At 48.0% G+C, this 17,118-nt stretch overlaps 1 protein-coding gene across 1 annotated transcript in view; it reads left to right on the forward strand.

The window, feature by feature from the left end:
• The first annotated feature begins 9,981 nt into the window (after positions 1-9,981).
• The window catches only part of slc8a3 (solute carrier family 8 member 3), a 471,668-nt gene continuing 464,531 nt past the window's right edge, over positions 9,982-17,118 (forward strand). Inside the window, exons 1-2 of the mRNA XM_069918112.1 lie at positions 9,982-10,202; positions 13,074-14,910. Coding sequence (XP_069774213.1) covers positions 13,148-14,910 — 1,763 coding nt within the window. The 5' untranslated portion in view covers positions 9,982-10,202; positions 13,074-13,147. The remainder of the gene's footprint in view (positions 10,203-13,073; positions 14,911-17,118) is intronic.

Below are 17,118 nucleotides of genomic sequence, written 5' to 3' on the forward strand. Positions count from 1 at the left end.
TTAAACATTTTAAATAAAATATTCAAAAAATAAGTTACTGATCAAGTTGACAAGGTAGTGAAGAAGGCGTACGATGTCCTGCTCTTCATTAGTTGGGGGATTGAGTTCAAGAGGTGAGAGGTAATGTTGTAGCTCCATAAAACTCTGGTGGACCGCACTAAGAATATGGTGCTTTTACGTGGATGCTTTATAAAGGGTGCAGTGGTGATTTACGAGGAAGCTGGCTGTTTTAGAGAAGTTTTAGGAGGAAAGGTTCAGTGAGTTAAGAAGCTCTTTGGATAAATAAAGGATGAGAGGTGACATAAGATTGTGAAGGCTATAGATAGGGCGATGTTCTGAGCTGCATTCACCATGTCCTGTGGCTTGTTCAGATCTTGATCAGAGTAACTCCCGTACAATGCTGCTATGCATCCAGCAAATCTGCTTTTAGTGATGCACCTGTAGAAGTTGTTGAGTGATATGGGGAAAATGCAAAAGCTTCCTTCGTCATCTAAGAAAATAGAGGTGTTTGTGTACTTTCTTGACTGTAACATCAACGTGTTTGTCCCGGGTTCAGTCACTAGAGATATTTATCCTTAAGATCTTGAAGCTGTTTACTCTTTCCCCTTCAGTGCCATAAATAAGGACAGAGGACACTGCCCCATCTCCTGAAATCGCTGATCATCTCCTTTGTCTTTTTAGGATTGGGAGAAATTCTGGGGGTGTCAGATAATAGTCAAAACCAGTCATTCAAAGGTTACCAGAAGCCATGATTTGTGTGTGCAAGTTCAGGATAGGTGCTTTAGGAAGTGCTCCATGCCCAAGTGTAGCAGCTGGTTGCTGCATTGCTTCTTGCAGGATGAGCATTTCCTGAGACTGTTGGAAATCTGAGATACAAGGAGCTCAAGTTACTCAATGGCTCCCACAGTCCTTGCACTCTCCCTTGCTTCACTTCAGCCCTGGAGGAGCAAGTTACACTCCATTGACTCGCCAATCCAAGTTCCAGTTGGCCTGCCACCTCTCCCAAAACTCTCACCAGTTGGACAGGTATTCAATCACCCAAATATAATATATCGACACTGTCACTCGGTCAGGGAGAGCTGGGGACATTGAGCTGATGGGAGGATGGGGCACTTGCAGAAAGAATTGTCACCTTTGTCACGCCGGCTGTACCTCACCGACTGGGCCAAGTTAATCCAGTCCCTCTGACTCCTGCTTCTCTTATCCCACCCCCACCTTTCTCTATTTCACATTCATTCTCTTCATTATGCCTCAAAGAAGATATAAAGGTGGTGCTTGGATGGCTTCCTCACCATCTTCATGGGGAGGATGGGTAAGGGAAGGGTGGACTCTCCTACTTGGGTATTAAGGGAACAGGTTTCTCTGTTAACCTTGGATTTATTCTCCACTTCAACGCCAACACAACAGGTTCATACTCAAAACCAAGGTTAGCCCATCTGGTTAGTGCTGATATTTACAAGACTTTCCTCAACCAAGACTACTGAGTCCATTAGTTTAAATTGCAAAGCAAATCTCATAAAAATGAAATGATATCCTGAAACCAGGGTTACTGATTCCCGGCTACCATTTCAGGTGAGTTGCATGTGCCACCCCAGCTATTCTCCAAATAAGCTTCCTGAGTAGGTGATTCATAAATCATGGATGTTAATAGTGATGAACATATTCCAAGACATTTGGACAAGTAGATGTAGAATTGCCAGAAGTATTCACTAGGTAAGACACATGGGTGGCAGAGAGGGTTCAGACCCAGAATGTTGATTGACCATTTCTACCACCGGATGCTGTCTGACCTGCTGAGTTCATAGTAGACTCTGAGCTGAAGTTAATGGACAGCTGCCTCGGCATAGGAGGCATTCTTCTTCATGTGGATGGGGAAAAAGTGAAGGGATGAAGTCATAGCATCATCTGTGAAACAGTTTCTTCTATTGGGGAATTGAAATGGGTCCAGAGTCTCTGCGTTCCATCACCAGACGCTCGAAGCATTTCATAATGGTGGAGGTCAGTGCCACGGGGAAATAGACATTGAGGCCTGTTATTGTCACCCTCTTGGGTACTGGGATGATGGCAGCTGTCCTGAACCCTATCGCTGCAGTGAGGTGTTGAAGATACCCATAAAGACCTCTGTCAATTGGTCTGCACAGTCCTTCAGTACCTGACCAGATATGTTGTCTGGGCCCGCCACCTTGTGTGTTCATCTTCGTTAGGGTTCTCCTCACCTCAGCCATGTCTTTGCAGGGCACCCGTTCATCAGCAGGTCACGGAGATTTCTTCGGCATCATCCTGCTGTTCTCATCAAACCGTGCATTGAAGGTGTTCAGACTGTCTGGAAGGAAAATGTCATTGCCCTTAATTGGAAAGGTTGACTTGTGATCCATTATAGTCTTGATCCCTTGCCACGTGCACCTCATGTCGCTGCTGTGACACAGCTGTCTGTGGATCCTCTGTACCTACCCGCACTTTGCCTTCTGGATTGCATGGAAGAGTTCAGCCCAGGCTGATCTTAATGCCATCCTATCCCCTGTCCTGAAGGCAGCATCGCGAGCTCCAAGAAGGACCCGGACCTCTGGATCCAACCATGGTTTCTGGTTAGCCCTGGTTGTGAAGCAGTGATGTCCTCAATGCCCTTGCTGGTGAAGTCAGTCACTGACGTCGTGTACCCCTCTATATTTACATGGCCGTCTCCCTGAAACAGCTCCAGTCCATGGGCTCAAAGCAGTCTTGCAGTGGTGCTATCCCCCCCACCCCCCACCTCCCCTCCACACCCCACCAGCTACATCCTGATCTCCCTGCAAACTGATCTAGTTTTCTGCTTTAGTGTAGCTCATTTGAACAATTACATGATAGGTAGGGTTTAGAGGGATATGGGCAAATGGTACAAGCTGAGACAAGTTGGGCTGATGGGACATTTTCTATGCTATTTAACTTTATGACAGTAAACCACATTTACTGAATTCAGTAACTTCATCCCAAATTCCCGCAACTAATTCTCATGATTCACTTTACCTCTAAAAATAGAGATGTTGATTTTGGTAATAGGGACCACCGATGCTGAGACACAGTAACTGACTCTTATCGCTTTCAAGTGACTCCAAGGTAACCACTTATATTTCATATCCGTAATGACTCAAAAAATGGAGATCACAGACTCAGGACAAGGACTGAGGTAAGAAGAAAGATCTGAGCCCAGAGGATAGTGTAGCGGCACTAAGGAGGCACTACAACTCCCACATCGAACCGGCCATTTGACGTTAGTGTGTGATGACGTCAGCGTGTGTTGAGCATGTGATTCTGGCTTTTAAAAAAGGTTGCGTGAGTGATGAAGAGTAAATCCGTTTGATTGACTCTAGAAATGCATTATGTGGTTAATTAGTTGGGTCCACTGTGATTCCAGTGGCAACATTTGGTGACCTCGATGAGTCCAAAAATGTATTTTTGGACAAACATGGAATCTGCCATCTTTCTGGACAGCTGAGCCTGAACTGTGGTTCCAACAGGCTGAAGCACAATTTTACCTTCCCAAAGTCGAATTGGACACCACTCGTTATTACCATCTTGTCAGTATCCTGGACCAGGCAGTTGCTAAGAGGGTCAGTGACTTCCTATGGGACCCACCACATACCAGCAAGTATGATGCTCTAAAAGCACTTTTATTACATGTATATGGTATGGGCATGGGAAAGGGCAGCTGAACTACTACATCTCGATGGGTTGGAAGACCAAGCCCCTTCAGAACTAATGGATGAAACGCTATTCCTGGTAGCAGGCGACAGTCCCAATATGCTTTTTGAGTGAATGCCAGTTGATTCAAGGTTCTTGTCATCCAAGTGTTCTTTTGACGACCCAAGAGCTGTAGCGGTGGAGGCAGACATTCTATGGTTGGCTAAAAAAGACAGAAAGGAAAGGCAACCAACCCCTCCAATGTTGACCCCGTGTCACACTCCTAGCACATCACTTCCTACAAGCAGGCAATGCCCCAAAACAAGCAAACAGCCTGTGGACACCTTGTCTTGGTGTTATTATCACAAGCATTGGGGAGTAAATGCCTGCAAGTGCCTTCTACCCTGCTCATTTGCGGGAAAAGCCCAGGCCAATCGCCAGTAAGGGCTGCGGTAGTTGGCAAGAAACCTGCAAGCCTACTGTATGTATGTGGCCAGTTGTCCCAGTGAAAATTTCTGGTGGACACGGGTTCAGAAGTTAGTGTATTTCCACCCACTGGTTTTGACACAAGCCATCCTATCCCGGACCTGCCTTTGGCACCAGGAAGATGAATGTCAAGTTCGAGAATCATCTTTACACTTGGCCATTTATTATAGCAGCAGTATCCCAACCTTTGTTTGGTGCAGGTTTTCTTTAGGGCTCATTCATTCCTTGTCGACTTAAAAGGGAGTCGGCTAATAGATGGAACTACTTTTCAGACCATTCCTCTAGCAGACGCCTGCTCTGCATCTCTAAACATTAAGAAAACCAATGGATGAATTCTCCAAGCTGTTGGAAGATTTCCCTGAGATTACTACTCTACAATTTTCTGCCTCCAAAGGACGGTGTTACTCACTATAGATGACATTTTCCAAGTTCTCATATTTCCCAATTTCAAAATGTCATCTTCACAGAAATGTAAATGATGATATTCTGAATTACTATCTTAATATTCCAAATAATTTAACTTCATAGGGGCAGCTAATTGCTTGAAAAAACAAATTAACATTTTGCAATAACTTCGCATTGAGATTTTCATAACGTTGAGTAAACAAAGCATTCGGCTATATTTAAAGACATAATGATATAAAACAATAATAAGAGATAATATGAAATAAGATGAATTCAAAGAAAAGTATCTCGAGCTTACACCTGGCATGATTCTTTGAATAATGAAAGCAAGCTCCTGATCCGCAAGGGATAATCACAAAATTAACAACAATCAAAAAACACAAGGTTTTAACCTTTACACTCACCGTGTTTGTATCAAGGGCCCGCCTACCCATGCTAAAGTGCATCGCTTGCCAGCCAGAAAGCAGAAGTTCAGCGGCGTACTAAGGCACCACTTCAGTCCTTCCCAGCAGTTACTCATCGTTTTGTTCATGTCCATGTAGACATTGTTGGTGCACTTCCTGTTTCAAGAGGATACCGTTATCTTTTTACAGTAATAAGTTTATGTGGTGGCCCGAGGCCATGCCTGTGGTGGATGCTACTGCAGGCACTTGTGCTCGGTCGTTCCTCAGTTCCTGGGTGTCTCGTTTTGGTTTACCAGTGCGTGTAACTTCAGATAGAGGACCACAATTTACTTCCTCGCTGTGGATGGCCTTGTCTCGCTTGCTCAGTGCAACAATTCATCATAATAATGCCTATCATCCCCAGGCTAATGGAATGGTGGAAAGATTTCATCGACAACTTAAGTCAGTTTTGTTGGCTCAGTTAGAGGCCTGAACTGGGCTGGTGATCTGTGCTGGGTATTACTGGGCATTGGAACAACTCCAAAGGGGGACCTCCAAGCTTCATCTGCGAGTTTGCATATGGCGCACCGTTGGTGGTCCCAGGGGAGTTCGTCCCCTACCATTCCAACTTCAACGATGATCCTAAGGAACTGTTGAGCAGGTTAAGGGAGACTGTAGGAAAATTGACCCCTATACCACCATCTTCGCATGGCAAACACTCTTCCTTTGCCACTGAAGACATCAAAAACTGCAAATGTTTTTGTCTGTAGGGGAACACTTAGATGCCTTATGAAGGACCTTATAGGATACTCAGACAAACTAGGTTGACCTGTTTTTTGGACATTGGAGGGAAGCTACAGTCTTTCACTATTGACAATAGTCTTTCACTATTGACCAGCCCATGTGGACAAGTCTTCCCCACTGCAGCAGGCAACAGTCCGTAACAGAGGTTGACCAACTAAAAGCCAGACAAACCTTTCTGCCCGTTCGGGCGGCGGGGGGGGGTTGGGGAGGGGGGTCATGTAGCAGTACTACAACTCCCAGAAGGCATTGAACCAGCTGTGTGATGTCAGTATGTGATGATGTCAGCACGTGTTGACCATGTGATTCTGACCTTTAAAAATTTGCATGGGTTAGGAAGAGTAAATCTGTTCAATTCACTCTAAAAAGGCCTTGTATGATTATTCTGTGATTCCAGTGGCCACAACAGTGACTATTTGTTATTACAGAGGCAGTATTTAAAAGGAGATCTGCCACAGTTTGCCCATACTGATCAAGTTGGCATTCTGGGCCAGTCACATTTTCCTGCATTTGGTCCACGTCCTTCCAAGCCCTTCCTATGCATCCATCTATCCATTGAAACAAAATGGGAAAGTCTTCAGAGACTGTGATTGTAGTAAAATGGGAGAAACTCAGCTGGTCTGTGATTGTAGTAAAATGGGAGAAACTCAGCTGGTCTGTGATTGCAGTAAAATGGGAGAAACTCAGCTGGTCTTGCAGCGTCCAAAGGAGCTAAAGACTTACAAGCAATGTTTCGGGGCTGAGCCATTCTTCAGGCTTTTGAAAGCCAGATGGTGCCCACAGTTTATCTGGAAGCTCATTCTAGATGTAAACCACCCTCCTAGTGGGAAAAAAAAAATCTCTTCAGGTTCCCTTCTCACCTTCAACCTGCGCCCTCCAGTTCTAGAATCATCTACTCTGTAGAAGAGCCTATGAGTGCTCACTTTATCCAAGCCCTTCATGATGTTATAAACCCTAAATGCCATCACCCCTCAGTCTCCTTTGCTCTCGGGAAGAAAGACCCAGCCAACCAATGTAATCTTCCCGAAAATCAGGCCTCTCCATTCAGCAGCAGCATCCAATGAGACTCCTCAGCACCCTTTCTAATGCATTGATGTCCTTCCTACAGTGGGCGACCACAAATCCACACCCAAGGGTGTCTCACTTTGCGCCAGTCCATGAGGCCACAGCTTTTGCCCGCTGAATGAAGACCAATACGCCTAACATCTTCACCTACTCCCTGCTCTCAGTTCTCTAGAGTCACAGTCACAGAAACGGGTTCAACATAGGAATCAATAGGGTTAGTGCAGGAAAATGGCACTGGAGGTAAAACATCAGCCATGATTTTGTTGAAACGAGCAGGAGGGCCGACTACTTCCATAACTTAATCCCAATTGCAATTGGGATCCCAATCCCAATTGTAATCCTACAATTGACATATAAGGGTGCTGATTTTATCCAAAATTTGCTAAAGCCATCGCTAAATTCCAAGTTACTGATTCTGATCATTCGCATGCTGGGAAATTTGAGAGCTTGCATGCAGAGTCCAGCAATTCAACCACAAGGCACATCCTGAACCCTGCTAGCAAATTTTGCCATGCCTGTTGAAACGAACCCCACCAATTTGTCTGTATCCAGATACACGCAGGAGGCATAAACCCTAAAAATGGGTTCAATAGGAGGCCACTCGGGCCCTCAAACCTGCTGTACCATTCAAGTGATTTTGGCTAGTACGTGGGGGGGGGGGGGTTGTAGGTTAATTGGGGGTATTTGGGAAGCTCGGGCTTGTTACCGTGCTGTGTGTCTAAATTTAATTTTTAAAAAAATCTGTGCCACCAATACCCTCAATTCCTCAGTCTTAAATCTTTATGCACCTCTATCGTAAACAGATGATCAGCCGTGATCATATGGAGGGACAGATCAGGCTCCGTTCTCTGTTTCTCGGGTAATCAGTATTACCGTCGCCAACCACATGCGCTGCATTTCAGAACGATGAAATCCGGAGATGTACAAAAGACCTCGGATCTTCATTCTCCGGGCAGCGTGAATGCGCCACTTTTAAAGCAAGACCCGATAGACAGTCTGCAGAATGTCTGAACAGAGAGGAACCACCCCCCCCCCCCCCCCACCCCATCTCGCCAGGTATTTTCTCCATTGAAATTGGCTGCGAATTGAGCTGCGTTATGGCACGGATTCAGCAGGTGGCTGTCAAACCCGACTGCGAGCGGCGGCCCCTTTGAATAAAAGGACGCGAGGGGCATCTTTCAATTCTCTGCACTTCAATGAGCGCCGGAGGCACCTTATTTTAACCTGGGATGTAACTCTTAAGGAGCAGGGTAGAGTGGTTCCGAGGTGAGTGTTGCAACGAAACCGCACGGCGCTACCATGTTATGTAACTCCGGGCGGCTGCATCAGAACCTTGACGCGGTTTCTCTCTGCTGCCTGGACTGCGGAGTATTTCCACTTCGACCCCCCCCCCTTCCCCCCACTTTCACGGTGTTCCATAAGCAGTGCACCCTGGGCACAGCTCCAGGTTCTCGAAGGGAGTCCCTGCCCGCGGTGGATGAACAATGAGCCACTGATGTGAAGGGCGAGGGGGCAGAGAGAGAGAGAGAGAGAGTGAGACAGAGGTGTTATGCATCTAAAAACACAAAATGCTGGAGAAATTCAGCAGGTCAAGCAGTGTCCTTTATGTAGCAAAGGTAAAGATACATTACCGACGTTTCGGGCTTGAGCCCTTCATCAAAGTATGGAAAAATGTGGCAGGCGTCTGAACAAAAGGGGAAGGGGTGGTCACAAGGCAGGAGGTGATAGGTGGAGAAGGGAGGGAGGGGACAGCAGCAACCAAGGGGAGGAGGGATGGCTGGGTGAAGGAAGGGGAAAGGCGAGGGGGAAGAGGGGAGCAGGTTAGCAGAAGTCAATGTCATTTGGCCGGAAAATATGGTGGTGTTCCTCCAATTTACGGGTGGTCTTGGTGGGACAGTACACGAGGCCATGGACAGACACGCGAGCATGAGAAAGCGACACAGAACTGAAATGGTCGGCCACTGGAGCGGAGGGAGCAAAGGTGCTCAGTGAAGCGATCTCTCAATTTGCGCCCAGTCTCTCCGATGTAGAGAAGGTCACAAAGGGAGCACGGGATGCAGTCAATCGGATACCCTTGAAAACAGGATTGGGGCCCCGGACTGTGGTGAGGGAGGAGGTGTGGGCGCAAATGTGACACCTCCTGTGGCCACAGGGAAATGTGCTGGGGTGGGGTTGGTGATTGGTTGGGAGGGATGAGTGGACAAGGGAGTCACGGAGGGACCAGTCCCTGTGGAAGACAAAAGTGGGAGGAGACGGGAAGCTGTGCCTGGTAGTGGGATCCTGTTGCTGGAAATTCCGGAGGATAATGTGTTGGATTCAGAGGCTGATGGGGTGGTAGGTGACGATGAGGGGGATTCTACATTTGTTGCATCTGGGGACAGAGGGGGCCAGGACAGATGAGCGGAAAATGGAGGAGATGCGGGTGAGGGTGGTGGAGGAAGGAAGACATTTCGGAAGATCTGGACTGGAAGACCTCATCTTGAGAACAGATGCAGCGGAGACAGAGAAATTGAGAGAAAGGGAAGGAATCCTTGCAGGAGTCAGGGTGTGAGGAAGTGTAGTCAAGGTAGTTGTGGGAGTTTAGAGTTTGTAAAATATCTCAGAGGAAATCTTGTCTCCCAAGATAGAGACAGAGAACTAGGTAGGAGAGAGTGTTGTTGGAGATGGACCAGGTGAGTTTGAGATCAGGGTGGAAGTTGGCCACGAAGTGGATGAAGTTGACAAGCACATCGCGGGTGCATGAAGCAGCCCGGATGTAGTCGTCGATGTACCGGAGGAAGAGATGGGGGTCTTACCTGTGTAGGCTTGCACCAACAGGCGGGCGTAGCTGGGACCCATGGCTACTCCTTTGGTTAGGAGAAAGTGGGATGAGATGCTGACCTTGAAGAAGCCTGTCTACCAGACATTCTGCACATGTCCAACGGAGGAGACGGTGGGCAGCGATCTCTAGCAGAGCATGTGCTGGGCGCTAGTAATCCCCCCCACCCCTCCCCTGAGCTTGTGTTGGCGGTAGGGCATCTGTATGTCGAGCCCGCTGACGTCAACGCAGGCTGATACCTCTCTCTCTTCTGTAGTAAAATCCCGCCGGGACTGAGTGTGGAGGCTGGCGCTCTGTACGCGCACACACAGTCCCTAACCTTTCACTGCACCCAGTTTCCCGGCCTCCCCCCCGCCCGCCCGCCGCCTCACCGCTACCAAGCAGCAGGAGGCTGCTACCTGAATGGAGTTCTCCAGCCGCACATGCCCAGCGGCCGCTTTCTAGCAACCTGGTCAAGTTAGTGTGCGGATCCCTGTGCACCCCCACCCCCATCCCCGCTGATTGATTCGGGAGCACGCAATGGGCAGCCTTCACTCTTCAACGCACCCTGCTCGCTGAGTTCTTTGTATGTGCGCCGGGGAGAACAGGTAACAGATCTTTTTTTTAAATTGCAATTATTTACAGACACGGCGTGGATTATATAACCCGGTGTGCTGTCCTCCAAGAGTGTAGAATTCCTGGTGTCAGGAATCCAGGCTTTCTCCCACCCCCGGGAAAGCTGATTAAATCGAGCCCCCCGTTTATATTCTCCATTGCACCCCCGAGGTTGCGTGAGGCTGGTAAAAATATCTCGTGGTTCCCATTGTCAAAAAGAGCTCCCTCCCCCCTCCTCCCAACACCCCTTTGGGTAATTTGGGGAAAGCCTGCCCTGCTTGGAGCCCCGCACGGTGCAGAACCGGTGGGCTTGTGCCGAACGCATGCTCTGGGTGTGCAGCAGCGCCGGGGATGGACCGGCCAGTTGCTCCATGTGTATGTACGGGTATATTGCGGGTGCACCTTGAAAGGCTGACAGCTGTCGTCTTCATTCATTCTGCTGATCCCTTGTTTACCTCGGTCAAATTTAGCGACTGCGCCACGGTCTTCCCTAAATAGGGCAAGCACTCGCCGATGGGAAGGCAGGCGGTTCGACGCCGCCGAGAAAGGGGGGTGGGGGGTGGGGTACGAGATTTTGGCCCCTTCTCAACCGAGAGAGAGAGTGCGACTTCCACTGAAGGCACCCGGGGGAGCCCCGCACCTTCTTCCCGGGCTGATGGTCACCAGAGCAAACGGGAATCCTCCAGGAAGCCCCTGCCCCCCCCCCCCCCCACCTCAAGACCCCCTCCTCTCCCCATCCCTGACACTTCTGTGGTCGTGGCCGCCTGAATGCAAAAGTTTGCCCGCGGGCCATGTGCGTCTCCGGGGTTGAGTGAATGGTCTCACGGGCGGGTTGATTGCACCATTCCCGGCAAATCCCTCCCAGGCGGCAGCTTCTATCGTTTTGATTTCCAAGGCTGGGATCCGTCCTTGAAACCGAATTTTCAGTTCGTCACTGGTTTGGGGGTTTCCTCAGGGCGAAATCGGACCTTTCAAGCTGTGTTATTTTTAGGCTGAACTCCCCGTTTGGCTTTCAAACCCCGTCCTTCGAGCTGTGCCTCTGCTCGCTTGAATGGCCTTTGTTGCAGGAGCGCACGAACTCCCCCCCCTCCCCCCCCCGCTCTGCAGGGCGATGGAGATGCCCGTTGGTCGTTAGTAGACCACTGTTCCTCACAGTTCTCTCGCTTAAACAAGGAATCATATCTATGATAAGTCTTATACAAGTAATATTTAGTCTGGGGGGAGGGCACATTGGCTCAAGATTGGGGGTGTAGAATGGTGTGAGGACGAACTGGTTCTCCTTGAGAGGAGAGAATCAGTGGAACTACCTGCCATGGAAGAGAGGCTGGGTCTCATTAAGTATATTTAAGATGGATTTTTTGCATGGTCAGAGAATGAGGGGCTTCTCGGGAACAGGTGGGGCCACATCAGCTGTGATCTAATTTAATGGTGGCTGTACCCTACTCCTGTTTCTCATGGCCATCCCTCATTGCCCATGAGAAGGTGCAGGGACAGGGCTGTTGGACCATCTGCTGGAGGATGTTCCCACACACCTGTTGCCCTTGTTGGATATGGAAATAGTTCTGTGGGTCATTCAGGAGGATTGAGTTTGCAGTAACTACTCTTGCAACCTATCTCAGCCAGCAAAGGGTGAATTCATGGCTAGCGGAAGGGGGAAGAGAGCAGGGCTGAACTGGCCCTGCTGGTAACATTAGGACCTTTCAAACTGCCGGGTAAAATGGGGTTAACCAGGCAAATTGCCTGGTTAGTGCCCCGGTTACATGACAGTTAAAAAGGGTCTGACCTGGTCAACCCTGTTGGACTCTAACCGGGTCCCTGACCTACCTCAGAGGTAGTCAGGGAACCCCCCCAGTTAAACTTACCTAGGTCACATCCACTGGTGATTTGAACAGGGAAATGGCTGACCCGCTTATTCTGGTGACGTCAACGCTTACGTATGTGTCACCGGGCCGCCAGGATCTGAACATCTGGAAGTACTTCAGTGAGTACAGGACACCTCATTGCGGGGGCAGGATCCCCTTAAATCGTCAGGTTGGTGATTTAATGGATAGATCCCCCTGCAATTTAAAAGGTGCTCCAGCACCTTTGTCCCAGTAATTGCACTCGGGTCCCAGGAGGCAACCCAGGTGCTGCAGTTTTAAACAGGCTACTGAGATGAATTGGGAATCAGAGGAGTGTTATGATGGTGAGAGCATATCAGATAACCTTGGCTTGGAAGCACTCTGGCATGTTGTGAAGTGACATTGACATTTGTGAAAGGCAGGATATATCAGCTATTCTACTTTCTAGAACAGAAGGGTTGGACTATGAGTGTGAGGCAATGTGGAGGTTCCTGCTGCTGTTCACGTGTGCCTAATTAACATTCTATCAGCAATTCGCTTCTGGCTACTGACTGGTTCCGAGTTCAGGATACTTGTTGAATGCCGTGGTTTTCACTGAAGTTCAAATACCTCAATTTGCCTCATTGCAATTATACATTTTTACTTTCTTCACAAAATTTCAACGTTGAGATCAGAATGGGAACCTGCTCATCTGTTGAGGTAATAGATACTGAATAAAGGAACACTTCCCTCCTCTTGCTGCAAATTGTTATGTTTTGCTCAGCTTTTACTAATGACACCTCTGAGGTTCCTTTCAACATCCTGATTTGGCTACTGATTCCACCCACCCCCGCCACCCCCAACCCAAACACCTTTGTCTGGAAGGAGTCATCTGTCTACTGTTTGGTCCAGTGGAGGAAACCTCATGCTTTTAATGTTGCAGCATCCCACAGCACTGGAAATGTCACTGAACACCTTCTGGATAGTCTTGGGCTGTTTCTCAGTTACGGTTAAAAATAGCTGTTCTTTTTAAATGTCTTTCAGATACTGCAGTGGAGACCCTTGCGCTCTGGAGATTGAATTGATTCGCAGAAAACGTCGAGATTGAACTTGTTTGCATGGCGTGGTTTAGGCTGCAGAAGCTCGTGTCGTTTTGCCTCGCAGGCCTTGTGTCAGTCATCCTGCTAATGTACCCACCTTCTGTGGGGGCAGAAACCCCTGGACCCACACGTTCTACAAAGCAAAATAACTCCTGCATGGGCAACTATGAGTGTAAACAAGGGGTTATTTTACCAATATGGTACCCAGAAGATCCATCCCTTGGGGATAAAATTGCCAGGGTTATTGTTTACTTTGTGGCAATGATCTACATGTTCTTGGGAGTTTCCATTGTAGCAGATCGCTTCATGGCATCAATAGAAGTGATCACCTCACAAGAGAAAGAAATTACCATCAATAAACCCAATGGAGAGACAAACACCACCATGGTTCGAGTCTGGAATGACACTGTGTCCAACTTGACCCTGATGGCACTGGGGTCATCGGCTCCAGAGATCATGCTCTCTCTAATTGAAGTCTGTGGCCACGGGTTTAAGTCTGGCGAGCTTGGCCCCAGCACCATTGTGGGCAGTGCTGCTTTTAACATGTTTGTCATTATTGCCATCTGCGTGTACTCCATTCCCGATGGGGAGACCAGGAAGATTAAGCACCTGCGCGTCTTCTTTGTCACAGCCGCTTGGAGCATTTTTGCCTACATTTGGCTTTACATGATCCTTGCCGTTTTCTCACCTGGCATCGTCCAGGTGTGGGAAGGACTGGTTACCTTCTCCTTTTTCCCAGTCTGCGTCCTGCTGGCCTGGATCGCTGACCGCAGGCTCCTCTTCTACAAGTACGTGCAGAAGAAGTATCGCACCAACAAGAACCGGGGCCTGATCATCGAGACCGAAGGCGAACACCCCAAAGGCATCGAGATGGATGGCAAGCTGGCCAACTCCCACTTCATTGATGGCACGCTGGCGGCTTTGGAAGGGAAAGAGGTGGATGAGTCCCGTAAAGAGATGATCCGCATCCTGAAAGAGCTGAAGCAGAAGCACCCGGAGAAAGACCTGGACCAGCTGGTGGAAATGGCCAACTACTACGCCCTCTCCCACCAACAGAAAAGCAGGGCCTTCTATCGAATCCAAGCCACCAGGATGATGACGGGCGCGGGCAATATCCTGAAGAAGCATGTGGCTGAGCAGGCCAAAAGGAGTGCCAGCATGATGGAGGTGAGGCCGGATGTGTCAGAGGATCTCTGCTCACGTGTCTACTTTGACCCGTGCACTTACCAGTGCCTGGAGAACTGTGGTGCAGTCTCATTAACAGTAACGCGCAAGGGCGGGGACATCTCCAACGTCGTATCCGTGGACTACAAGACGGAGGATGGTTCGGCCAATGCCGGTGCCGATTACGAGTTCAGCGAGGGGACCCTGCTCTTCAAGGCAGGTGAAACGCAGAAGGAAATCACTGTCGGCATCATCGACGATGACATCTTCGAGGAGGATGAGCATTTCTTTGTGCGGCTCAACAACATCAAGGTGGTGGAACCGGAGGAGGCGCATGAGCTGAACTGTGCGCCCTGCCCAAGGGCCTTGATTGTTTCCCCGCTGGTGGCCACGGTGACCATCCTGGATGATGACCACGCCGGTATCTTCACATTTGAGAGTGACGTGGTCCACGTCAGTGAGAGCATCGGTGTGATGGAGGTGAACGTGCTGAGGACATCCGGGGCACGAGGCACCGTCATCGTGCCCTTCCGGACGATGGAAGGGACGGCGAAAGGGGGCGGCGAGGACTTTGAAGACACTTACGGGGAGCTGGAGTTTAAAAACGACGAGACTCTGTAAGTGGTGCTTTCATCTCATTTCTCTGTCCGGTTGGAAAACTATCGAGTAAACACCCATTTCATTCTCAGTCGGCCTCGTGAAAGGGGATTGGTGTTGGGCAGAGCCAATAGTTTGGGAAAACACTTGAAAAGCCATTTCCTTTGCACTTCACAGAGGTATACAACTGCTGATTGAACTTGAGTACATGGGTACTGTTCCAAGACAATTCCTAATTGCACAGTTGCTTTGGTAGCCCATCGTGGATTACTCATAGATTCCACCCACATAAACGTTAACGTAATTGGATATTAACAGACTAAGGCATTACCTGATGACTGTTAGTCTGCTGGACCACGTAGTGAAAGTAACAAACTGATTGAAGTATTTATGCATGGTTAATCTAGTAGGGGGGTGGGGAAGAAGGATATATTCCAATAAGATGATACACCAGACTGCAGCCTCCCCATATTATGTTTCTTGCAGTAACCAGATCTCTCCTGAGCTGGGATCCATAACTGCAAGGCTGTTCTTTTTAAGGCAAGGAGCCAATTTTCTGTGAAGATTCAGCTTCGCTGTGAACATTGTGCGTTGTTTAAATAAGCCCCTTTTAAGTTACTTTTGGCAGTGCCTCATGAGTGATATCAGCATTAATTTGACAAGTAAATAGGTTGGCATTCACAGTGGGGGATGGCAGATGTGGTGCACCTTTGCGCCCCCCTGCTTTTTGGTGTGTAGTTGTTCATTTGGGAGTCTCTGAATATATATTTGTGGTGTTTTTGACTGGTAGATGAAATCAAGTAAAACGCTGAGGGCAATATTGTGCGTGCGTGCGGTATTTGTCCTCACCATGTGCCTGATTAAAACAAGTGTAAAAATCCCAGGTAAATTCCACTTCCTTGAAAGGGTCACTTTCTATAATTATGGCATTCCTTCGGGTCTAGAGATTCCTCCCATCAGTGGGAAATCGAGCCCAGGTTCTTAGCTGTACAGGCATCACTGATCCAGTTTTAATCACCTTTGCCTGCAGCAGCCTGAGCCCTTGGTGTTCCAGTTATTCTTGCTGTAGTATACTATAAAATCATGAATGCAGTTTGGTTACGACTGTTCACACTTCAACTGACTGCTGATCAAGAGCGTGAAGTTGGGAAACTAGAAAAAGTATCATCTCCGATCGAAGTCCTATTTGTGATTCTGAGTCACAAATCGAATCCAAGCTTGGCATTGAGGGAGATTTTACTATCTGCTTTACGCTGAGGAGTTTGCACAGAAACCAGTGTGTAAATGTACTCTGGCAGAACTGGCACTGTCCTGTGTATTTTGCTGACCGCGTCCCCTAGAGAAATTGTGCAAATCAACCAATCGTCTGGTCCCTGTTCCATTATTGTGATCTGATATTTTTTATCAAGAGCTGAGAGAGATCGAATGCAAATTGTACCTGCAAGTTCCAGGGGAATAAAGTGAGGAAAAAAAATATTAAAAGATGCAATCATTGTCTTTCTAACTATTGCAAGCTCTTCTTGGATGGTATCAAGCAAAATTGTGGGACCTTCCATGGGAAGGTAAATGAGATTGATTTACTTTGTAGTTGGTGAGAATAAGTTCAGCATTGAGAAAGACTCCCAGGACTGGGTAATGAGTGATTCTGCTTGGCTAAATGCTTGTCTCTGCGTGACCGATGTTGCCCAAACACCCACTGCCATGACTCCCATCAGCTACAGGACAAGGGAAAGCTGGAGAAATTTAAGATTTTATACTTGGCGCTGGGTTCAGCAAGTGTGTTTACACGGGCCTGCTGACTTCTGCCACGCGGAAGTGTGTGAATCCAGTTGTCCAGTGCCTTGCAACCTAACACATGCCCAGTTGGTTGTTGAAAGAATTTGCCTATTTTGTTCCAGGGAAATAACATAATTGGCCTTTGGATTTTGCTCTAAATTTCTTTCTTGGAATAACTCTTTCTAAAAATGACTGTAGGATCATTCATTAAAAGATTCCATCCAGAAGAAGCTCCTGCTCAACTAAATGCTCTTCAGTAATGAGGAAAGAATGAAATGCTGGAGGAACTCAGCAGGTCAGAAGCAGTGAGTCAAGGTTTCAGGTCGAAACCCTCTATCGAGCCTATTCAGGAATGAACTGATTCAGAGATTTTCTGGTCTTCATTCTTCGAATGGAGACAGTTTAGCAATGATTACTAATATCTAATGTTTGTAGTTAAACAATTATTTCAT

This window comes from Narcine bancroftii, chromosome 2 (genome assembly GCF_036971445.1).
Source record: "Narcine bancroftii isolate sNarBan1 chromosome 2, sNarBan1.hap1, whole genome shotgun sequence".
Classification (NCBI taxonomy): domain Eukaryota; kingdom Metazoa; phylum Chordata; class Chondrichthyes; order Torpediniformes; family Narcinidae; genus Narcine; species Narcine bancroftii.